The sequence below is a fragment of the Gymnogyps californianus genome, chromosome 1 (genome assembly GCF_018139145.2).
Source record: "Gymnogyps californianus isolate 813 chromosome 1, ASM1813914v2, whole genome shotgun sequence".
In the NCBI taxonomy this organism is placed as follows: Eukaryota; Metazoa; Chordata; class Aves; order Accipitriformes; family Cathartidae; genus Gymnogyps; species Gymnogyps californianus.
Genome location: NC_059471.1, coordinates 184,516,392 through 184,541,518, shown reverse-complemented (window position 1 = coordinate 184,541,518; position 25,127 = coordinate 184,516,392). Strand labels below are relative to the sequence as shown.

The 25,127-nt window shown below is 41.1% G+C and overlaps 1 protein-coding gene across 3 annotated transcripts in view; it reads right to left on the bottom strand.

The window, feature by feature from the left end:
- The window catches only part of SCAF11 (SR-related CTD associated factor 11), a 50,211-nt gene extending 29,756 nt beyond the window's left edge, over positions 1–20,455 (bottom strand). The window contains exons 1-4 of one of the 3 annotated variants that reach the window (XM_050915481.1): positions 19,390–19,403; positions 15,654–15,773; positions 3,766–3,844; positions 2,766–2,920 (exon numbers count right to left, since the gene is read on the bottom strand). In XM_050915481.1, coding sequence (XP_050771438.1) covers positions 2,766–2,920; positions 3,766–3,844; positions 15,654–15,695 — 276 coding nt within the window. In that variant the 5' untranslated portion in view covers positions 15,696–15,773; positions 19,390–19,403. Of the gene's footprint in view, positions 1–2,765; positions 2,921–3,765; positions 3,845–15,653; positions 15,774–19,389; positions 19,850–20,362 lie in introns of those variants that run through there. The other 2 variants (XM_050915498.1, XM_050915489.1) reach the window with 2 other exon arrangements.
- Positions 20,456–25,127: the final 4,672 nt, after the last annotated feature.

Sequence of the window (25,127 nt, the reverse complement as noted above, 5' to 3'; positions counted from 1 at the left end):
GAGTTGGACACCTTTCCTCAAAGGGAAAGAAAGTAGAGCACTGACTCAACTGTAACGCAACTTAATTCTGAAACTAAATGCTCAGATTTAGCCATCAGGATCTAATATACTAGATGTTCTGTGACAAATTTCCTACCCCTTTTTAGCCCTTCATGGAATGAACCAGAAGATACTCACTTAAAAGTAATTTTTATATATTGCTTTTAAGTGCAAATCTATCTATCTAAATTATCTCTCTCTCTCCTTAAAAAGTGAGATCTTCAAAGTGTTACGGCTGCTGCTTGCAGACAGAAAGTGTCCTGCTGGTACAGGACACTTAACTGCAGTTGCAACGTTGAAAATCCCCCACAGATAGAAGAGGGAGCAGAATGGTAAACAAACTCTTACCAACTGCCTCAACTATCCTAGTTTTAATTAGAATCTACTCAGTTACATATAAAAGCCATAAACTCTCAGAAGAACAATGATTATGTACAATTTGAAAACAACAGTTTAAAGAAGTAGTTGCTCCTGTTATATTTTGAAGTCCAGATGCAACACAGAAAGACAGAGGAAATAGCCAACTTGAACACACACTGCTGGCAAAGCCTTTAAGTGTACGGAGCATTAACTGTAGATACACAAAAGAGCACTTCAAGTAATGTGAACATTAGGTGCCTTTTTTTTAAGATTTCACTCAATCTCAATTTTGTTATTCTCCAGCACTTAAACAGGAAAACAGTGGTTTTAAAACCAATTTATTGATACCCAATAAAAATACTTAATCTTTAAACAGAATCTGGTAGCCTGTTTTTTAAAGAGCAGATAATTTTTATATCTTCAATATTCAGAGTGACTTAAATTTGACTACTTGTCAATTATTTAGTTTTCGTTAGTTATGATCAACCAAGAACTAGCAGATAAAGCTAAACCTTAGGCAACACTTCTCAAAAAAGAACAAAAACATTTACTTACTAAATATTAATAGTGGACACAAAAACCACATGGCATCAGCGTGCTTCAAATGGCCACGTGCTTATAATGTTTCCATCATTCCAAGCTATAAAACCTCATCTGCTTCTCACAGCTGAAGCCTCTGAGCATCTGTCAGCCAGTTTTCAACAGTTTTTTTTTCCCCCCTTTACTTTTAATTAAAACTACTAGATTAGGTAATGGAGTTTCATGAACTCAACAGGTCCAACTGTCCAGTATCCTCAGAAAAGAAAGGCTGGCTGGTTTTACCCATCAGATGTCACTAATGGAAAGAAGCAGTAGAAGCCTTACGTAGCTTTAAAAACACCCCCCCCACCATTTTTATGGTATCACATCTACTTCACCTGTAAACTCTTAAGAGCAGAAGTTGCTTTTATTCTATTTGGATAGTACTTCATGCTGAAAAAAAATCTGACATGACAAGAAAAATGTCGTATCATTCATCTGCCTCTTTAAAACAAGAAAATTTCCCTTCCTCATTGGGCTTAAAAGCATCTGTTAGACAATGTGAACAAACTCAAATCCAGCAGCAAGCCCTCCACCTACTGTACTGCTTCCCTGTGCATGTCGCTATTTATTGCCTTTCAGCTGCCATTATAACAACCAGCTAAAACAGTCAGGATAAAATTGTGGATGAGAATTTCCTGTTCCCTTATAAATAAAAGCACTGCAATTAATCATTTGCAGAACAGAAAATCTGGCAACAGGAGACTTAGTTTATTATCTGGTTTGTGAATCTAAAGCAAGTTTCATCTAATAACCTTTTTTTAATACTCTGAAGTTCATACAAAATCTTCAGAAAGGAAGTGATTTACATTACTGTCTGCCTTCAGTAATAACACAAAAATTAAGGTTAAAAATATAGTACGTAAAAAATAATACATGAATAAGTATATTGTATATATACATAAGTGATACCAACCTTCTAAAGGATATACTGAAGCCAAAACCATCATTTACTTCAGAAGAAAGTTATTGCAAAGAAACCAAGTAGTAGTCTCTACTACAATGAGCAACCAATTTAAGTGCACAGATGCAGGACAAAAAGTAGCATCTCATTGGAGCATTCCCCCCAATACAGTATAAAGGAATTCTAATTTGGTATTTCATATTGACAACTGAAAAAGTTACAGGAAAGGTAAAGATACCAAAGACGTAATGCAACGATTACAGGACATATGTGAAGGAAAAAGGGACTAAATAGAACAAGATCATCAAGAATTTGTTCAACAAGTAATTTTTCTTTAAAGGTTCCAGAACTATCTACAAAGGTATTGACATAGATCAAATAATAGCCTTAATTAAAATGAAAAAAATTTAACTCAGAATAGCACTAAACCTTTTAGCTGAATTCTCTTTAGAGTTAGAAAACTAAGATTTTATCAGACTCATTTTGTAGACTTACATGAAAACATATTGGTCCCAGTTCTAAGAGTTGACAGTATGACAAACAGCATAAGGGGTAACAAAATAAGATTAAGCTAATGACACTGCAATATCATGACATATACATAATACTGTCTGATCCTCCCAACAGCCAACACCATTTTTTTACTGATCCTTAATCTCTAGTAACCATTAGTAAGTCAGGATGTCTAGTGAAAGAAAACACAAAGTACTTTATTGCACTAAGGAGAAAGTTTCCTATGATCTATTTATAAACTGGTCATTGAAACACTTCTGTGCCAAGTCAGAATGCATAACTTATTTTCTTTAAAAAAAAAAAATCTGTAGGCATTAGATGCAATAGATTTCACTGAAAAATAAACACACACCTTGATTCTCAGTCTTACCTCAGCCCATTTAAGAATACAAGTCATGCAGAAGGTATGACTGCAGTTCTCAGGAAAACCAATCTCTTGTTCTAGAAGGCAGTTCAGACAGATGGGGCATGTGTCACCATCATATAATAAAGTAGAACAGGAACAGCTTTCTTCATTTTCTTCACCTGGTATTATTAACATTGACAGTTAGAATTTTTGACAGTTTTTGAAACAAAGTCCTTCTAGATTTGAATAATGAGGCAGTAAGATACAATTTTCTGTAGTTAAAAGCAAGTTAATCAAGTTTTCAGGTCTAATGCAGTCAAGATGCTGGCCGGAGTAGTAGTTAAAAGAATGTATTTCAAGTGAAAAATACTACGCAACATATTTCATAGACTACTGTACCAATATTTGCCATTAAAACAAAGGAAAGTTAGTTCTAGTGCTATTTAAATAAAGCAAGCATCACACAGCGTTTCCCATTGGCCATGTAGTCATCTACACATTGTTCTCCCAAGTTCTTTCTCCTCAGATGTTTGCACTCTCTCTCCATGAAATAAATTAGACCAGCATATTCTATATTATCTTATATACACATGGTCTACTTTCATTTTAGTTTTCCAGTCTTAGATCTATTTTAATCTGAACATCCTCAAATATTTACCTAATCATGTACATTAAATAAAAATGCTCCCAATTTTGTTAAAGTTAGAAATTGTTTTCAGAATATAAAAATGCAATAACTATTCTGCAAAGGAATTTTACTCTAAATTAATTATTTCTGAATAACAATTGCTATCTCCATTTTTGTTCTGCTACTAGAAGTCAACAAGTAAAAAACAGAAGAGACAGGAAAGGATTTGGGGACCCCACAGGCCAAAGAAAAATATTATGCTGAGATAGTGGTTATGTTTACACAACTTCTTCCAAAACAAGCAGCATACTAATTGAGAGAGCAAATGTAAAATCTGACCTTCACAGCTTGAACCTGAATAATACACTTGAATATTTTCACACACACAGACTTTACCTTCCATGCCTTCATGCTTCTGACCCTCAGTATCTTGAATACATTGCTTTCTGTTCTTCATCTTCTTGCAAAATGTAGTCTGGAAAACATAGAAACAGTTTACACAGTTCATTTAGATTGCAACTTGAAAATAAAAATGACCACTATAGATTTAATGAGTGGTCTCCAGTGCTCTCCATTTCATTATACCTTTGTAGAGTAGAAACATATGACATTAAGAGTTAGATATAGATCATTTACAATCTGTTTGCAATTTATGAACATCATTAATGCTGTCTAGCAACTGATACTTCCAACTCAAAAATTGTTTTTCTTCAACAAATGCAAAGTTCTTGCAGTGTTTTAAGACCACCAGTGGTGCTTTTAAAGTTAAATGCCTTGCTAAGTTTCTATGCAAACCACCCCATGTAACACTGCAGTAACTAACACCTGCAAATTGCCCCTCACAAATGGTTGAAGCAACAAAATTAAACACACAAGCACCAAAAGAGTTAGTTGCTTTCCACACCTAGCATCACCATAGTAGTGGCAAGTGAGAAAAATGAAAGCAGCTTACATCTGCTTGCTTCTGTCATACAATTAGAATTACCGGCACACTCAAAAAAAATGCAGGGAAAGCTTCTATCATCAAACAAGGTACAGGGCACAAGCACAGGTGCAGTGGAGCACCATGAATGGGGAGGACGCACCCTTTAACTGTTCTGCAAAGGAGCAGTATGAAATAACATGGATAGAGAATATCCTTGTGATCCACATCATATAGGTTGAAAGAATTTGATCTCGCATAACAGCAAGCGTATGTTCTTGAGAGGCTTACCCACTACATGCAGAATGAAACACACTTGAAAAAAAAGTATTTACACCAAGGACTGAATCTCCAGCATTTCAACCTCCCGTAGTCACAGCAGAGATGGTATAAGCACCTAAAGCTCCAACCCAACAGCCCCAGAGGGACCAGCAGTTTTCTTCAGAACTATATAAAGCTTTAAAAATTATTATTATTTAAAAGGACAAATTAAAACTTCACAAGAGATTGAACAAATCAGAAATTACCAAGATCTGCTACTTAAGCATTCAAACCTGAAGCAAACCGACTGAGGTTTCAAACTCCTTACTCTTTAATGCCTTTGCTAGAAAAAGCAGTAGGACAGAGCTGAGAACGCCACAATCGCACTCCTGAACTAAGCTTCCTTGTATTTCACTTACAAACTACACTGGTTTCCCTCTACCACCTGGATGTCCAGGAGGGGGAGAAAGAGAATTTGCCTCCCAAAGCTTTTCTTCTGATCAAGTCTTTATTGCTTGATCTTGGCAGCAGGAAGTATTTTAACAATAATTTCTTTTTCATAGAATCATAGAATTGTTTAGGTTGGAAAAGACCTTTAAGATCATCAAGTCCAACCGTTAACCTAGCACTGCCAAGTCCACCACACAGCATGAGTTTTTACTGAGAAAAGAAACACTGCCACAGATACCCATCACATAACACACTTCTCACTTTCTTAGGCAATCCGAGAAAGCAGGACTCTGATCTGTGAGTCTCAAACACAGACAGTTCATTAAAGAAATGGTCAAAACTGTGAAACTAAGTAGAAAGCTGTAATTAGAATTCTAAATGGCTTCAATGTTCCCATTAGAAACTACTTTTTAATCCCCCCAAAGGAACATGTGAACCAAGCCAACTGAGGGTGGGGGAAAGGGAAGGGAGAAGGAAACAAAAACCCAGCCATAAGGGAATTTCCCCCCTACACTGCTATCCTATTTTGATTTAAAAAAAATGACTTAAAAAGATATCATTAGGATAAATGCCACCAACTGCAGAGCAGTTACTAGCACTAATATTAATACAGACTGTGTTGCAGTGAATGCCTTAAGTTGTGTAGAAGCTCTATTAGTAGAACAACCACTGACCAGACCACCACCTATTATCCTTTGCAGGCTAGGCAAGATGAAACCCAAAAAAAGCCAAACTGCTACTTTAAAATTTAATGCCTTAAATAAAGCAAAATCTGCATCAAATTAGGACAGGTAAGACCACCAAAACCACATTTGCACTTAAAATACAAGATCAAGGTCTGTTGTTTTCACTCTGATTTGCAAGAGGACTTAAGTGGCTTTGGTCCCAAAAAGTTTAAACCACGTGGTGGTATGTGGTATACATGCTTTTATATATAAAACTTAAGAACATTCCTTCTGCTCTATGTCTTAACAAAACCTCAGCAATGCTTCACAGAAGCAGAAAAATCCACAAGCTGTGCTCAAACCTCTCTCAACCCTAAAAGTCCCAGGACACATCACAGCTGAGACCATTTAAAGACAAGATCAAGAATTCTGCACTCTGCATCCATCCACAGAAAAGGTTTTAAATAGATAGATACCAAATTGTAACTTAAGCAGTAGCTGTAGAGTTCGTGTTTATTGTAACAGAGGTCTTGAGTTCACTAAGGCAGATTGCAGAAATAGAACCCATAGAGGCTCTTTAGATTCCCCCTCCCCCGAAAATGTAACATTTTCTCCATTGTACTCTTTCTAGACAAAGACATCCCAGAAATTCTTGCACAGTTACAATAATTAGAAAAACAGAGATCCTCAAATTTTGACAGACCATCAGTAAATCCAAGATGTGCAGCAACTGAAAACATTTATGTGGTGTTACATCGTTCTCCTCACACGCCTATTATTTAAAAAGATACCGAGTGCCACTAATGCATTTCACAGATCACTTTGCACAGCACACCTTTTTGCCAGTTTGACACTGTGCATTTCTCAATGCAGCAGAGGAATTTAATAGTACTGAAATAGAAATATTTATAAATAAAAGACATCATCAAATTTTACATATTATTTAATAAATTAACTTTGGAAAGACTGTTTTCTCCACTATTTTAAAAGGGGCATCCCAGGCATTGGAATAGCGGAAGAGTTAACACTAAAGATTGATGTTAAATTTATAAAATCAAGAACAGAGTTAGGAAAACAGAACTTAGTGGTTTAGGAGGAGTAGACAGCACAGAAAACAGAACTCTTATTTGTCCCAAAACGTGACATAGTCCTTTAGATTCTTGTAAACTTTTAAGAAGATTTCGAAGTATTTCCCAGACTTTTTCATTCCAGCTGCATGCCATACGAGAAATCTGTAGTCTTGGCTGGGGGGAGACAGTGCAAAAAGCGAGATCAATTTTTTTTTGTCATTCTCCCAGTTACCAAGTTGTATGAGCTCACATGAAGGTCATATCGTGTCCATATCCACGGCTAATCATGTCCGATCAGGCTAATATGTATTTGAAGAATGTTAATATCCAAAGAGTACTTCTACGGAATTCCAGTGACTCATGACCAACACGTCACACGCTTAGTTACGATCATTCAGTTGTTGATGTGAAATATCAGAAATATCCCAAGACTCACACATGCAAGGCATTTGACAAGACAGCAACAAGCACTATACTATGTTAGTGCTGACAAAAAGAAAACCAATCCTCCCACAACTCTATAGATAAAATACTTTCTAAGAATGCCTAAAGACAGCAAAGCATTTCAGCCAAGATGGTAGTTTTCCGGTGCTTTTAAGTTTTCAATGGAATTACTTTGTAAGAGAAATACCTTATTTAATTTCAGATCTGAGATAAAGGCAAGAATACTCTGGTATATTAAAGTGAAAACAGTGAACAAGGACACTACCACAAGTACACCCTCCGTTATATTTAAAAGAGTTAAACATTTAAGTTTCCAGGTTATCGTTCAAAGGAAATTCCTGTTCTTGTCTCAACGGAAGGCAGAAGCCAAAGACATTTGCCAACAAAAGTGCTTAAATGGAGTTAATTGTAGAACCTGGGAATATATTCACCACTGTCCATCTGAGGAATGTAGCTTCATGATGTACTTAACTCCACAGAGCAGACTGACATAAGTGCCATTTACACACTAAACAATCTTCTGTATCACAAAAATTTAAGTGTGATTTACCTTTTTTATTAGCACAAACTACTTCATACAGTTCATAACCTAAAAATACAGATGTACTTCAACACTAATTCACTGTGCATGCAGAAAGAAAAAACTTGGTCTGCTCAAAGTCATCTAACTGAATTTCCTATCGAACTAAAATCTTTTACATTAAAATCTTAAAATTAAATAGACACAGAAAAATCCTCTGATGAAAATCTGTAGTAGTCTAACTATAAGCGACACATGAAATTAGCACATCTCCTTTTTGACTCACTACAAGACAAAGTCTTTACAAGCATTCTTTATGTCCTGTAAATAAAATGCAACAGCTAAATACACTCTTTCTCCAATGCAGTAACGGTCTAGGGATCTATCTACACAGAAGTACACCTTTTCAATTGGAAAGGGGGGTGGAAATCAAGAACACGTGCAACAAGATCTCCAGTAAGCAAGTGCAAAATGATGTCCAAGACTGGCTTATTCTTGTTCCCTTAACAGAGTTAGGAAACATTTGTAATTAACCTTTCAACTTCTTAGATACATGCAGCATCCATACTTACAGGAGCGCCTTATTTTGACCGTTGTGTTTCTATTAAAAGTATTTTCTCTTCTCTTAAAAAGGATTTGTGGCACTCTATTCGTTGTGTTTTGATTTCTTTACTAACTCAAGAAACAATCAGTTTCAAAACTGAAACAAGTCAGCCATACATTCAGTTTACAGAAATTATTTGCTTAATAAAACTACAGTAACACCCTTTACTCCCATCAAATTTTGGGGCTGCAGTCAGTAGGACTCTAGTCTGCCCTATGCATTTTCATGGTCTTTAAGAAACCTTGGAAGGAGGTTTAAGACTGTCCCTCAGCAAGCATGTTTTTAATGAAAACAGATCTCGATAATTAGCCACAGTTACAAAAACAGAGGTTTTTTTAGTAATTAATGGCAGAACACTGAGTGTCCTCTGGAGTTCCCCATATGGGCTCACCATAACCTCTGGACCATTATGGGGCAAATGCTGCTGATGAAAATTTTGAAAACTTTTGCCAGAAGTCCTGTGCCATCTTGGAGATGGGCTGAGGAAACACTTAGTATTTCCGATGGCAGCTGAACATTTGAAAAGCTTTTTACCTACTTGTATCGCTAAGTCTAATGCAACACATACTTCAAAAAAAAAAAAAAAGACACTATTGGGTAGCTGCAAAAATACATCAAGAACCTTCACAGTTCTTTTTATTTGGAAAAACTCTTAATTTTTCTGAAAAGCCTGGAAGGTAGACTTGTTTCAAGTGACAATTCAGTCATGTTGTTTGCCCTCCAATAAATGATGGCTAAACTGAGGATCTGGAAGCACTTATCCTGGATTTGCTCCTTTGTGTAGTAAAATCTCATGGCCCAGAACATTAGTGAGAATAGAACCAACAGGCGCACTCAAAAGAGGCCTTTTAAAGAGGATCTTTACTCTTTGTATGCTCAAATTGCACCTTGTCTGCATTCCCAGATGGAATGCCATAGAACCAACAAAGATGAAGAGAAAGAAAGAGACCAGTGCTATGCTTTGGGGAATAGAAAGAGAAACCTTTTTCTATAGGTGGTTTAAGCCTATTCATGTAGATCCAGTGTCTTGGAAAGAATCAGTGCTATTCAGGCAAGGAGACACTGCTGATTTAAAGACTCTTTCCAGACCCTCTAAGGATGCAATTACCCAAGAGAGCTAATCTAATCTAGCAGCTTGCTGCCACCAAAAGGAGCAGCTCTGTTTCTCACCACTAGTGACAGGGTGAGCAGACTCAGCTAAGAGCCACACATGTGCCAAAGAAACTGCAAGTGACAGAATGGAGGAGGGAAGACATAAAATGGGATTGCCCCTTTTGGCAGTGGCAAGGTGCTAGAATAGCTAAGACTTCATTGTCAAACTGTCCTCCTTCAAGGACATAGCAGTACCTAGATTACCTGCCAAGTCCATGAAAACGTAAGGTAAAGTCACAGAAGAAAACTATCAAAGCCAAATGGCTAGAATTATACCACCCTAAACAGTACGCTGCCTTCTGCTGACCTTCCCCTTCCCTACACAAAAAAAGAAAAAAAACCCAAAACAGAGTGGATATCCTCCTCAGGATTTCTTTTTCCACAATCTAGCAGCAAGACACTGACAAGCACACTTACACTGCAGATGCTGCGGCTACAGCTACGTCCCTGCTAGATTCAACACTTCCATTTTTGTGGCCACCTCAACAATAACAAACTGAATAGCAGCTGTGGACACTCAACATTTGTGTCCAGTCGGCATTCACCCAAGCGTACAAAACATCATCATAACTGCCTCCTAAGCAAGGAAGGCAAGCACAACTCAATGGAAATGTGCAAATACAGCTTGAGGAACTGCTGCAGTGGCTTAGATGCAGCGATTATCATCTAGTAACCTGTCTGACCATCTGAAGAGCCAAGAGCTTCAAGGAAGATTTAGAACCTTACAGTGGACACACACACAAGGTAACTTCCTTCCTGTATAAAGCTTATAATCATAAACTGGCTCAAAATCTGCCATACAGACCTTTTCGTGTTAAGTCAAGGGAGTAGGCAGTGTTCCTCACTTAAGTTTAACAAAAGAGCACCTGCAAGACATAGGCAAAACATCAGGACAGTAAGAAAGATGTCATTTTATAAGACCTCACAATTTTGAGAATATTCTATAAACTGTGGAGGGACACACCATGTCTTTTACAGAATGTTACATGTTGAAGGGCTGCTACAAATCAGATTAAACTCTAGTGTCTAGCATTTAAAACACTTCAGTTTACTGGACAGCATAAGAAGGTAGTCAAACAATGTCAGCAGTACCATTTCATGTATCTGTGCCTTGACAAGTCATGCTGATCCACAAGTTTCTTTAGTATTCTACAATTACTAACAGTAACTGAAGAATACTTTATTCATTATAGGTTATTCAGATGTGTAAGGGTGAATAACCGTATTCTAGCTTTACTTAGAAAAGTCACTATCCAAAAAGCTTCAGTACAACACAGAACTAAACCAGACAGACTACCAACTTGAAAAAAATGGCAACATACTTACATCACAAAACTTGTACTTTGCTGTTAATACCTCTAACAACAGCATGGTGCCGATTTAATGCTCTTAAGTAAGAGTTATTATCAAAGCCAAAAGAAACCCAAAACCCAACAGATTTACGCATATGAGAGACTGAAGACAGTAACAAAGTTAGTATCACCAACAGGTATCTATTAAGGAACTTCCCATCTCTCTCTCTGTACTGGGAAATTCACACATGGGACAAGCACCTCTTCACCTCAGAATCCCAGTCACACAGCTGGCCCCTTGATCTACCAGCCCTCATGTTCCTTCCCTTCCCAAAGTAACCAGTTCTTATTGGTTTTTACCTAGTAATAAAGAAAAATAAGGATGTAGGTTACAGAAGAACCATCAGCACTGGAAAACAAGCAGTAACAAAATTACAAAACTCAAAAATCTTGTGCTAATACTCAACTGATAATAAAGCTATCACAGTCTTCAGTGAAATTCCAAATCCCATCACAAGAAACCATCCAAAAGAGTGAGCCATTTTATCAGTATTAAGTAGTAGATAACTTAAGACAACAAAAGGCACCAAGGTTTGTGAAATACTGTTATATCACCCCTCCTCCCCCCAAAGATGACACACATGCAAGGGCTGATTTGCTTATCAGAATCAGGAGCATCCACATAACTACTGGGACAATCCACATACAGACTGATAATTCCACAAGCCAGAAAAGGTATGATGTTTGACCAAAACAGTTAAAGCATCAAAGGGATATTAATTCTCTCGGTCAAAAACACACTGAAGAAAGTTTCCCTGTATACATCAGTTCTCACCATGCTATCACACAAGGCTGAGCCCCATTTTCTGAGGAAGCTCATGAAGAGGTGAAGGAAAGCTGATTACAAGCTTGCACAGGAGTTAGCAGCTTTTAGACATGACAAATTTGAGTTTGGTACTGAACTACAGTTACCTTACTGGTACTGATGGGTAATTATCTACAGAAGGCAAATTTCATTTCTCATCTTTCTGCACTATCAACCATAAAATACTTTGTTCCACTAGGATAGGTGGCAGAAGTTTAGGATGTCTCCTGAACTCATTTTAAGGGCTCATACCAGTAAGCAGCAATGAGAAACTGTACTTCAGCAGATTCCTCCACAAATCAATCTAAATCAATTATCCCTCCAGCATTTTCAGTATCTGCCAGCAGCTGTGAGGTTAACTCATCGGACCACATGACATTACATGCCAAAGTATAGCGAAATGACAGCTCTACACTATCAGTACGTTCAGGGTGACTACTGACAACCAAGGTGGCCCAGTGCTTAGGCAAATTCAGTTCACAGACCGAGAACTAGATGAAGCTAAACTTGCTAGTCAGCAAGGACCGGGGCGGGGAAGGAAGGCACTTTGAGGAGTTAGTTGTCACAGTGCAGTCTCATTTGATTCAAAATATATATTCACAGCTGCTCAATCTAACCTGTAATTTAAAGCTATGCTTGCGTCCCTACTGGCTCTTTAGTGACATTTCTCAAGTTTGTAAGAAAACCCCTGTCCGCTCTCCCAGAGGACAAACTAGGTTACTCAAGCCTCTGTCAGCTCTTGACAATGCAAAAGCAGTGAGGACGAAGCCGCGTAGTTTCCCTACACACTGAACTAAGGCAGTTTTGCAGGGTAGCTCCTCAGTAAGGCTGCCACTCATAACACTGCTTTCCAAAGATGTCCTGAATTATACAAGACAATCCCAGACCTAATCTTTACAGAAGCGCATGGCTGGGTCCATGACAGCCATAAGAAGGAATGCTCGTTGGAGGCATGGTTAACTTCCCCAGGAAAAACAGCTTCATTTATACAGAAGACAGGATGAATAGAACCTTCTAAAGACTGATACAAGATGATGAAATGTATATTCACAGAAATTAAAAGACCACCCTATTTTGCTTTCCAAACCAGTATTTTCAATAGAAGGCAATATGCACTGTGCTGCTGTTTCATGTGTGCATGTGTACGATAAGACTCCCAACACAAGAAGCACTATACCACAACCACCCCCGTAGGGAGAACATGCATGTATGCCAGGGGCTAAGTCATGTTGTTTCATATACTGCTGATAAAACACTGAAGTACCACAGTGATTAACATAATACAAAGAAATATGAAAGAGAACAGTGTACACAACATTCTCTCACAAAATGTACAATTCAGCACTTAGGTGTTTCTTCTAAGTAGTCTGTGACTAAACTGGGTGAAACTGAGATTTACAAATAACAGGAACTAATTAGGGATTAGGTACTATTGTCATGGTTCACATGGCTCAAGCAACTAAATCAAATCAGCATAAACTCATGACCTTGCCTTCTGCTGCTGAGGGTCCTTAGTCACATGCATACTTTTGCAGCTGGAAGGGATAGCATTACATACCAAAGTCAGCAAAAATGGCTCAGCCATTTCCAAGAACAGTTTAAAAAGAAAAAAAAGTACTTTTTTCTAGCCACTTGGAAGCAGTAGTATTTTCATGCTTTCCACCAAAGAGCAGATATTTGGCAGTGGGTCACTGACATCAAGAACATGCTTTCCACACAAGCAACCCTTCCAAATCTAGCCATGTCACAGAGCCGGGGAAAAAAAAAGTTTGCATTTACTCAAGAAATCTTTGCTAGTCATTGCATTTAATTTTTTCCCATAAACTGGATCTGTGCTTAGCATACACTAATAATTGGAAGTTCCTATCCCATTGCTACACCGCACATGCAACATTCCCACAAGATGAATGAGCATACTTCAGCCAGTGCTATGGCAACACAGCAGGACTTGTTGCAATCATTTCTCTGATGCTAAAGAAACTAGGAAGACCATCTTTATTTTTCTTAATACCACCCTAAACATGCCCAAATAGCTGGACTTAAACACCAGGGATGCAGGAGCTGAACCAAAAGACCTCGCAACGACAGAAATGGAAAAGCTAAGACCTTTTAACAGTGGAAGAAAAAATGATGGGCAAAACTGATGGAGTAAGACTGAACTCAAACGAAAAGCTCAGGGGCAGTAGCAATGGCAAGAAGCACACCTAAGATGCAAAACATTAATGGGGCAACAAAACCAGAGTGGCAGGTGATTAGAAAACTATACTGAGCCAAAGAAGAAAGAGCTGAATCCAGCAAAGGAAGAAATAGCATGGAACTGTCCAATTACAGACTACCATTATTTTTTCTTTCACCTATATCATGGTAGTCTTATTTCCCAGCTTCTGAATGTTGAACCCCTGCAAACTGAAGGGCATCCCTCTAACAAAGTTTATGTAATGTGTAGGCTCCCCTATAATTTTATGGATTTACTTAAATGGAAAAACTGCACTATAGAAGATTGCACAGAACCATACACACATGCTTGATAAAATTATACTGAATTTGAGTCCTCTATTAAAAGCACGCTGTTCCTTCATTTTAAGCATCTAATCAAGAGTTTAGTGATATGACATGTTCTTTTGGTATTAAAAAAATGTGTTCCATAAAAAGTAATTTCAGCTTACATGTAAAATATACAGACATTGATTCAAAAACAAACAAAAGAAAGAAAATAACATAGCTGTTTAAAAGTACATTTTGCCTCTCTGAGGTATACTCTTTTAAAAAAGGCAATAGATGAAAGCTGTGGTGTCAAAAACATGGTCCTCAAGCTCCTTTTGACTTTGAATAACAGTATTTTATCAGCTCAAAGACCTACACTAACCTCTTACAAATCTCAGACAAAAAGAAATGCTACATTTTTGGAAAATGGTGGAAAAATAAGAGTTTGCAAAGGATTTATGATAAATGAAATAATTTTAAGTGTAATTGTATTTTGCACAAAATCCCCTACAATATTTGTAGAATAACAATGCATTAGACGTCATTTCAGAAGTAGTAGATAGATGGGGAGTAAGCAGTTTCAATTACTCAATTACTGTTGATCTCGCTTTCACAGCCCCTACTCAGTGATAACTTTCAAGAGCGCTAAAATAAAGCTAGAAAAACATGGCCAGGAAGGGAAGACAGGTACTGGAAAGAAGGTTTCCTTAACGCCAATAGCAACACACAAAAGATAACAGAAACTATTAACCATGCAAGAGGGAGAAGCCAGATCTGAGCTTGAAAATACAACCTGAACTCCACCACCTTTCCTTTCAACTTGTGAAGAGAGTCTACTACTAGAAAAACATGCTAATCACCATTTGGCGTTACTTTCACCATATAGATGGCATCAAGAAATCACCTACAACAAAACACTACTTTACTGTGAATTCTTAAATAACCAACCTAGTTTTTGTTATAATTGATTATTCTATCTCATTGCAAAGCTTCAAAAAGAACTTAAGCTTCCCACATCAATAATACTAGAAGCTCCTTACAATGCTGAACCCTATTCTCATTCAAAGTTGCTTGCCAAAATAGCAACCACAAAATAACTGCTGGTACCAACCAACTTATCCAAGAGCTGTATAAGGTGCCTTTCTTGCGTAGGCTGATGAAACTACATCTTAAAAATCACAATTGCATAGGTTTAGAGTGAAGAATATACTTTACCTTCACTGTTATAGGTATCTTTATTTGGTAACATCTCTAAAACAAAACTCCAATGAGCTCAAGGTAGTCCTAACAGACTGCTTTTCTCCAACTGTTTCATAGGACTTCCAATTACTTTTTGTTACACCTATCTATCCACAGGGGTCACTACCTTTTACATCACAAGTAACTAAGAATGTTTAAAAAAAAGCAAAAATGTGTACAAGAAGTGCTTATACAGTGACTGTACAGAAAACAGAGAAGAATTTCATTGTCCCTCCTATGTCCAGAATTGCTGAAGTCATTTGCTCTAGATAGTGAGCAGTCCAACTAAGACCGCTCATCTACCTTCAGATTGTACCTTAAAACTCAGATTTTGAATATCAGTACAGCTCAGTTTCATGTAAGGGTCTCCTCTCTCCTGTGGCACACCAAGAAAGGTAGAAGTCTTCACTGCTCCAGTTTTGGCCTGTGTTGCTACCTAAAGGTATGGACATACATGAAGACTTCTGTCAGACAGTCATCTCATGGAATTCACATTCCTTATTACTGCTGGCAGTCTAACAAAAGCCAGGTAGTAAGTAGACAGTCAACAAGTGTTAACTCACTTGATGTTTCCAAGCAGTTTCATACTAGCTTGGAAAAGTTCCAAACATCATTAAATGCATCACTCAGGTTTACTCACAGATAGTACCTTTGAAGGCAGATCACAGTTAAACAGTACTTACAGACCTAATAACAGAGGAACAAAGATTGCATTTTAATGGGAGTTCACCAATCCTTAAATAAAAACTGCATTAAGACTGACATTATTATTAGTATCTATTAGAAAAAGTAATCAGATATTGCAATTTACCACAGTATTAGGCTTTAGAAAACAGCTTCTGGAAGACACATTTCTTCTTCTTCCCAATTCTCTCTACGTATTAATTCATATATTTTTAAAAATATTTCTATACACACACGCGAAATAATCTGAAATAATCTCAGAAAGTTAAGAAATACCACTGGCCACAGAACCATAGAATTAAAATGTTACTTTTTCATGTTTGCTGTGATGGAGTATTTTTGAGTTAAAATTCAAATTCTATGTTCTCATGGAGAAAAAAAGAAGGAGTAATACTACTGTTTCATCAAAATAATCTGTGAGACAGCACTACTTGATAATAAAAAATGAATGGGTGAAAATATTCATTTTAGCACAACAGACACATATGTAAGGCATAGATGCACGTGACTAGAAGTGTGTGTGTGTGTATACATATTTGTTACCCGAGTAAATGCATTTTATACAAAGTTTATTTTAATCTTGCCTACTTATACATAATTAAACGCACTATTTTGATCATCCTTTGTCAAGTCAGTTAATGTCCCCAGCCCAGAAATGACAACTTCCACATTTGGTTAAATTTGATTTGTTTCTCCAACTAAGAGTCTTAAGAAAAGCTATCTGATATGCCATAAAAATAAGATGTAGGAAAGCTGAATGTTTCTAAAAGTAAGAGGCAACTTCCTTAGCACTTTTTGTTTTTTTTAAACTCCTGACAGAGAAAAACTACTTGTTGAATCTGGTGTGGGCCACTGAAGTACAGATTATGCACGTTCAACCTTTGAGAGCCCTTCCAACGCAGTCACCGTGCCTTTGGTGCTCCACCAGACCCAGATGTAGAGGACAACTGTTCAGGACAGCAGGGCTGCAGCTTTAGGGAATAGAAAGGCAGACATGCATTCACCTTCCATCTTCCAGCAGCTACAGTCCTCCATTTATTATTTCATGACTGCAACTAACTTCCTACACAAGAGGATCATCCTACTCAAGTGGTTCAGGGTACCAAAACTAAGGAACTTTCAAACCCAAAACAGAGATGTTCACGGCTTTCTGCTTGCAAACTGTGCCCGTATCCTCAACTGTTGGGTAAAAAGAGATCAACCAAGTAGGGAAGAGAAGATACAATGTCACTGCACTCACATCTTCTCAGATCAAGGTCACTGCCCCTCAGGGCAAGGTGGACTAGTTCATACAGATGAAACAAATGTGCCTACACTTCTGAAAAGCCATGAACTAGCCCTTGTTTTGAAGCGCTCTAAAGAATACGCACATTAGAGACCTGTGCTATTTATGACTACAGAAGAAGGGTTAGGGTATAAATCTGTTTAACACTGTATCTCCAACTTGCAAAAAAAGGCAAAAAAATTGGGCAATGTTGAGATTTATAAAATCTACTCTTTTTTAGCAGATTAACTGTAACTATTTCAGAATTCATTCAGACAAATTGATAACAATGGTCAACAGCACTGAATAATCAGTTCAGCTATCAGCAGGAACTGGACTGCATCTTTCTGTTACTATTAACTGGAAGGACATTATTTTCTCCCTCACCTTAGACTGCTGGCAAAGAAAATCCCAACACTGAACAGTGGACTGACAGATGGCCAGGCTTCAAGAATTTTGGTGCAGGTATGGCAAGTCAGTCCATCAAACTTTTTCCAGCAGTGTTTTTTCCCCCCCCATTATCATGTATGTTTAAATATAGCATTAACTGAAATAAAAACACCCTTTAACTACTAAATAAAGCCAACTTTAAATAACTTAAGTTTTTGCACAGGTTTTTTAGTACTCAGGACAGTGGAAAACCGAGAAGATTCTGCAAAGAATCCCTGCAACAGGGGAAAAAACTCAACAACAACAGATGCTTGTAACCAGAGCAGAACCATCACATATCATGAGCAGAACCATCTACAAGTTTTATAAAACCAGAGGCTAGAAGTCATGCATCAACTGTGCCAAACTACAGTCAGTCAAGAGCACAAAGAAACTCTTTATCATCTGGATGTTTCAAAAGCGATAGCTGAATAACTGGAGAATACGATAAACTTACATTCTTTATCAATAACCTTCACACGCTGTGTTTGAGCACTATAAATTCATTTTCAAAAAACTCACCAAATTCCTGGAGAAGTGTTCCCAATCTTAAAGGTAATCCGAATATGAGATAACTAATGAACCCAGGCTTACTGCTATTAAAGAAGGTCTGAAAAACATTCTCTTTCAAGACTACTTGGAAGAGAGAGATTTCCTCCCCCCCCCCCCCAAGGCCACAAAGTTGTTGTCCATTCTGCTTATTTACAAGCAGACTTTAAGGCAAGTGGAACATGTAAGAAAATTGATGTATTTCTTATTTGGGCCATTTATCACTCTGGAAATTGACACATCAGCAAATGTAAACCACTGAAAGGAAAGCTGCAAAAGATGTAACATTGTGACTGAAAGTCTATATAGCCTCCTTCCCCCCCCCCCAACTATTTCTCATCTTATCTAAGGAAAAGAGAACAACAAACATTATATTCCTAGAAATTCTAAAGAAAACATCGGAAAAAGTACTTGGGATCATCTCCAAGTCTTTTCCATGTCACTGAAGATGTTATCCATTTTTTTTTTAATCTTGTGAATCTCTAAATACAGCTTTCCAGTTAAAAAAAGAAAAGACATGGATTACCACGTATAATCAACCAAATAGCAAATTTTTGTCATCCTGTCATTTCATTTAAGAAGCCTACTATTTATTTCTGCTAAGATCGAAAGAAACCATGACAAAATGACTGAAGACTTCCCCTGTTGTTCTTCTCCCATGTGTAAGAGAGCCTGAATACCCGCACAGTAAAACTCTGAAGTTAGATTACACTTCACTTAAAACTACGATCCACTGAAAGAGAATTAAAAGCCACCAATACATTAGTGATATACAAACAACATCAGACACTAAGTTAGCTAGATCTCCCTTTAAGGTTACCAAAGCCCTAAAAAACTATAAAATTACAATGTTAAAACAGCTGTTCAATAATCAGGGACATTCCAATCCATTATATAATTGTTACTTAGATGTGAACAGCCTTAACCGTCTCTTGACTTTTTAAATAAATGATTCTTTGCCAACAGTACCTAGTTACTGATACTAGTAGTCTAAAATAAAAACATTGTGAGAGGAAGGGGACTAATTTTAGTCCTACCAAAATTGTTTTGTTTTGAAGTTATAAACGTGGAGATAGGTTGTCAAAGACATTTGGGGCTCAGGCTAATAATATTCTTTAATACTCACCAAAGGGGAAAAAAATTAGGACACAATGTACTCTAAAACACAAGAATTGGAGAGTCTCCCACTGGCTTGATAACTGTATCACTTCCAGGCTCCAGCGTTACTCTGTGCAACTTTACTGATGTTTAAGTCAGTCGCGATTCCACAACAGCACAAAAGCAGAGCTGGGCTTTAAGTTGAGCCTCTCCGTGCAACCTCCTCCACAACTGCGAAGTCTTCCAGTAACTCCTGCTACTCGAAGACGCTCTTCCAGCAAACGCTGCCGGTATTTACAACTCCGGGCGGCCGGTTCAGCGCCCGCCTCGCCGGCGGCCCGCCGCTCCCGGGAGGAAGAGGGACGCCGGGGCCCCCCCGGACCGGGATCTTTGTTCAGGCCAGCGCCACGGCGGGGAGGTCCCCCCGCCAACCTCTCACGGATCACCGGGCAGGGCTGCTGCTCCTCCCGTCGTGCCTCCACAAAAGCTTTCGGCGCGGAGGGGGCCGGCGGTCTCCTGGGAACGGCGGATCGCCCCGGCCGCTCCCCTTTGTTTCCTCTCTCGTCCGGGGAGACGAGGCGGGCGGCCGATAGCCGTTCCCCCCCCCCCGCGCCCCGCAGCGGCCTGTCACGGCGGCCGAGCGCCAGCACCGGGCCGGGCCAGCCTCCCGGCCGGCGCCACGACGCGGGCGGCGAGAGGAGGGGAGGGGAGGGGGGAAAACTCCGCCCTCTGCCCGGCGGAGCGGAGGGAGGGAGGGAGCACCCGAGCCCGGCGGGCTCCGACCGGAGGCGAAGGCCCAGGCCAGAGCGGGACGGCACCGCCGCCCGCCTCCCCTCCCCTCCCCTCCCCTCCCTCCGTCCCTCCCGCCGGCGCCCTGCCCCGGCCCGCCGCCGGCCCACGTCGGGCAACGGCCCCGAGCACTTTCCCTCGCCACACGGAAACTCCCGAGGGAGGCGCGCGCCCGCCCCCCGCCGCCCCCGGCCCCCACCGCCGGTGCTCACCTGCCGCCGCGGCGTCCCCTCGCGCGGTCACTGCCCCGCGGCCACCCGCGCGAAGCGGAGGCGCCGCTTCCCCGCGCCCCCTCTGCCGCCTCGGCGCTTCCGGGAGCGGCGCCCGCCGCCCCGCTGCGGCCCAGGAGCGTCCGCCCGGGCGGGAGGCGCGGCGGGAGGGCGGGCTCGGCTCGGAGGCGCCCCGCTCAGCGGCCGCCGGGCCACATGTCCGCGCGCCGCCGGGAGTGCGCAGCGCCGGCGGGGGCCGCGGGGGGGCGCTGCTCTGCCGCCTTCCGCCGCGGGGGGGAGGGGGCTGGAGGGGGGGCGGTGGCGTGGCGGCGGGCGGGCGGCGCAGCCCGCCAGCGAGACGCCTCCAAACTGTCCCGCGCCGCCGGCGAGAGCATTGTGGGATAGGTCCTCCAGCACCGTCTTGCAAGGGGGGAGGGGCGGGGGAGTCGCGAGAGGGCGAAGGGAGGCGGGAAGGGGAGGGCACGTGACACGCTGCCCGTCGGCGAGGAGCCAATGGGATGAGGGAGGGCGGGCGCGCGGGGCCGGGGCGGGGCGGGGCCGCGCGTCGCGGGCGGGGGCGCCCCCTGGTGGCGGCGCGGCGGCAAGGGCGCGGCCGAGGGACGCGCGGGCGGTGACGTCATCTGGCCGCGACGTGGGTCACCCCGCGTGCCAATTTTTTTTTTTTTTTTTAAATTATTATTTAAATGAAATTTGACAAAAGGAGCTTTGGACGGAGCCCTGTGACCACAGGAGCGCGACCCGCTTGAGAAGGCGGTGGGGGCTGACGAGGCGGCCTAGGCCCAGCCTGGGCCTACTGTCCTGTGCCTGGGGCGATGGCGGCAGTGGTAGCGGTGGGGTGAGAGGCCGGGGCAGGCCGAGGCCCTGGGAGCCGCCTATGCCGCTGCCCTGAGCGCTCGCAGAGAGGCGCGGGGCTTTCAGCTGTGTGCCCCCAAAGGGGTGCCTGGTACTGTCCCTGCGTGTTTGCCGTGAGCCACCAGCATGGCTGCTGCACTGTGCGGGGCACAGGGGCAGCGTGGGTCCTGCGCCGTGGCCCCTGCGGCTGTGCGGGAAGAGGCAGCAGTGCTGCTGCAAGCGCCTGAAGAGTCCCTCCAGGCGCCGGTGGTGTCAGTGGTGATTGGTGCTGGCTAGTGCTTGTGGGCCTCACAGAAGTAGCGAAATTTAATCGTTATATATTTGTATAACCTTTTTTTTCAAAGCAGTTTGCCATATTGTCATACATCCTGATTATAGCAAACAGAAAAGTTGTTCAATGCAGCAGCTTCTGGTGCATGCCGGTCCTATTTATACATCTGCATCATGGCACCGCCAGACTGTGTGAGTCTGCCCGTAGCTCCTCCACACAGGCTCAGAGGCAGTGGGGAGCTGGGGGGAGCCGCAGAGCATCAAACCCTCAGCTGAACCCCCAGGGCAATGCACCTGCCATAGCAACAAACAACAAGGAAGGGGAACCAGCTACCCCAGATACGCAGGCTTAGTTGAGTGTCTCCTCGTGTCTAGAATGAAGTTGTTGCAGCCTGAGTGGAGTAAAATATGTGTCAGTGTCAGCCCGTCAAGAATGATGATACCTTATTAGTTGCCATGATTCCTGTCAGAGTATTAATTTAGGATTAACTCAGAAGAACTTGAATTAAGTAAGGGCAGCCTGTGGGGACAGCGTGTAAGAAGAGTCACAGGAAGAAAGGAAAAGACTGGATTCATTAGCAGGCTGCAGGGAAATGTAATAAGAAGCAAGACTATAGCCATGGGTTGGAAAGCACAGACTTACGAATGGAGATGAAATGTTTACGGTAAGTCTGACTTTAAAGTTATTAAAGTTAATGAACTCCCCAAATCTTCAATGGGATCATCTAAAGAAAGGAATAAGCTGTTTTGAAGGTTGGGATTAAAGAAAGCCCTGTTATAAAGTAAGAAAGATGACTTTCAGTGCTGTGTTTTGAATAGACTGAAATCTTGAATGACCCTAGAACAAGACACTGAAGCAATTAAGAAGGGAGAACGATAGCAGAAAAATAGCTGTGTGTTTGACTAGCCGACCACAGAGGTAAGGTTTGGTTGCAAGAAGGGCATACTATACAGAACTGCTGTATGTTATTATTTGTTACTGTTGAGTCTTTTAACTAAAATGACTACTAAGTCACTTGGGACTCAGAGATGCAGAGAAAGCCTCGTTATTCACTGTTTCTATCACAAGTCATGAAGACATTGCTGTCATCTACTCATGCTGCACAGATCATGTTGCACAGAAGAGCCAGGCGAGCTGAAGAGAGGTGTCTGAGAGAGAGAAGAATGCAAAGAGAAACACTCATCACTTCTGAGGTGCTGTGTGTACTTTCGTTTGATCCTCTGATTGTATGTCTTACATCCATTCCAGCACTGGCCTTTATAGCTACTCACACAACTTCAAGATATGTAGTAACAGCAGAACAGCTTTGGCCCTTTCTCACCCACCTTTTGAGATGGGCATGTACCGTACACTGTTTATGATGGAGAGAAAAATCTAGGACTTCACTGCTGTCAGCTCTGTCAAATATGTCTTCAGTTTTCCTATGTGTACATGAAGTTCCAGCCTGCAGAGGTTTCCAGTCCGACCGGGGCTGAAGGACAGTGCTGTCCAGTTGGATGTCTGCTCCCAGAACCAGCCCATCAAGGATGAGCGGTTGGTCAGTTCTGTCAAAGGAGGAGGGCAGCATGAGATGTAGCTCCTTCTGTCTGCTCTGTGCCTGGTGAAAGGAGGAGCGAGGAGTTCAGGTTTTGTGCAGGGCTATGGAAGTAGGGAGTCATGAACTCCAATTTTCTACTAACCTCTGCAAACCCTATGATATAGGCACATTCATAAATTTATCAGGCTCCACTCATTCATGTACCTGTTAGTGTTTTTCTCAAAAATCAAAAAGGGAGGGCAGTTTGGCCTGAAGGGATCAATGAAATATCATTGGGAATGAGGGTGAAGATGGCAGGAAAAGAGGTATTAGACTGGGACAAAATTGATAGGAATGGTTACAGAAATAATTTGTTACAATTTCTGGATTAGTGGATGAGTTGGGAGCACCAGCCAGTTTCACTGAAAGGAGAATCTGACTTTCAAAATCTCATGATTTGGGAGCCAAGCTTGTGATTTTTGACATTTGATTTTTTTTTCATGGTTTAGGATGGTAAAAACGTAATTTCTTTGGTCTGTTTTTACGTGTTCTAAAGTCTTTAGCTTCTTCAACTGTTCTTCAAGTGACTGATGGCAGAGGTTGTCCTTAGTCAAGGTGGACACCAGAACTCATAAATCCTTTGTAGGTGAAGGATAGGACTAGTGAAGAGAGTTACTATTGCGTGTTGTCTTTTGTAGCTAGGTGTAAGTAGGACTGTTTCTTCATTTTCCAGCTAGCTCCAGAATGTTCTACTCAAAGATCATGAGTAAACCCCAAGCTGTATGAGGCACATGATTTTCAGCAGTACTTTGGAGGCCCTTTGTGCGTGCCCTGTGTTTTGTTTGAGGGATGTACTCTGCCCACATTTTCAGAGTTTCCCTTCAGCCATGAGAGCTGGAAAATTCCCTGAAGCTGAGCCTCTTGCTGACTCCTGTGTCTCTCGGGAGGGCAGCGTTGTGTGAAAGCAGAAGCAGAGCCATATTCGTGGCGCAGCTGTGAGGACAGGTCGAAGCCAGAGGAAAACTGGAAGACATGCAGGGAGAACGGTATGAATGAGGGCATGGTCATTTGGAGAGGGGAGCAACAGGGCGTGTGACACTAGAAATAAGAGTGGTATTAGGGGGAGGGAGAGAGGGAAATGACGGCAGAACAGACTGAGAGATTTTGATCATAATATGGTAAAGCGTAGGAGGGGAGGTGGTGGGTGAAGAAAGCAGGGATGAGTCAGGACATGGTAAAGAGTGGGACTCCTGGAGGACAGAATGGTAGTTATCCATGAGTACAGAAATTAGGATTGGCATAGAGCACAGAGGGGGAGATGGAGATACTTGCGTATTTGTGCTATGAATTTGAATTCTTAACTTGGAAGTATCCTGTGCCATCCTACGCCGTTTACCATCTACACAACATTGCAACAAAGGCACAGGTAAGTGACTTTAGTATTATTGGTTTCTCACTGTAATAAGCCTGAATGAGGCTGAAGTGGTATTTTTGGAGTCTTGAAGCTGCCAGTACTACATTCTGTCTCTGGGAGAGATAAGGTGAAAAAATTTTAGCATAGTGGGTTGTTCTTCCTATTGTGACACTGTTGGGAGTGATTGATTAAAGCCACCAAAATACCCTATGCCCAGGGAACAAAAGAACCATTGATGATATAATATTTTTGCCATCTAGTTTCAGATGTTCACTTGAGCAATGAACGATTCATCTATTTGGCTTTTGGATTCTGAGCTTTTGAAGAATGTAGATATATTCAAATGGCATATTAAAGCCTGAAGTGGACTCTGAGAGTTTATTCAGAGCTCATTCACGCTCTCTGCTCCTATGCAGGGTCAGTCATGCATATGTTGCTCCTTCATTCAGTCTGTTCTTCCAGATCTCTGGTGGTGGACTCTGTCTTCGAAAGCCTCCTCAAGCAGGCTATTTCTCTGGTTTAAAATTTATACTTTTGGAAAGCTGTTCTGATCTGTGACCGGGATCCTTCCTGCTGCATCAGAAGCCTGTACGTTTGGTCCTGTCCACTGTGAGGACCAGGATCAGATTGTCCTCTTTTGCTTTACAACAGATTTTTATCTGCTTTTAACTTTTTGAATTCCTTCTCAATCTCC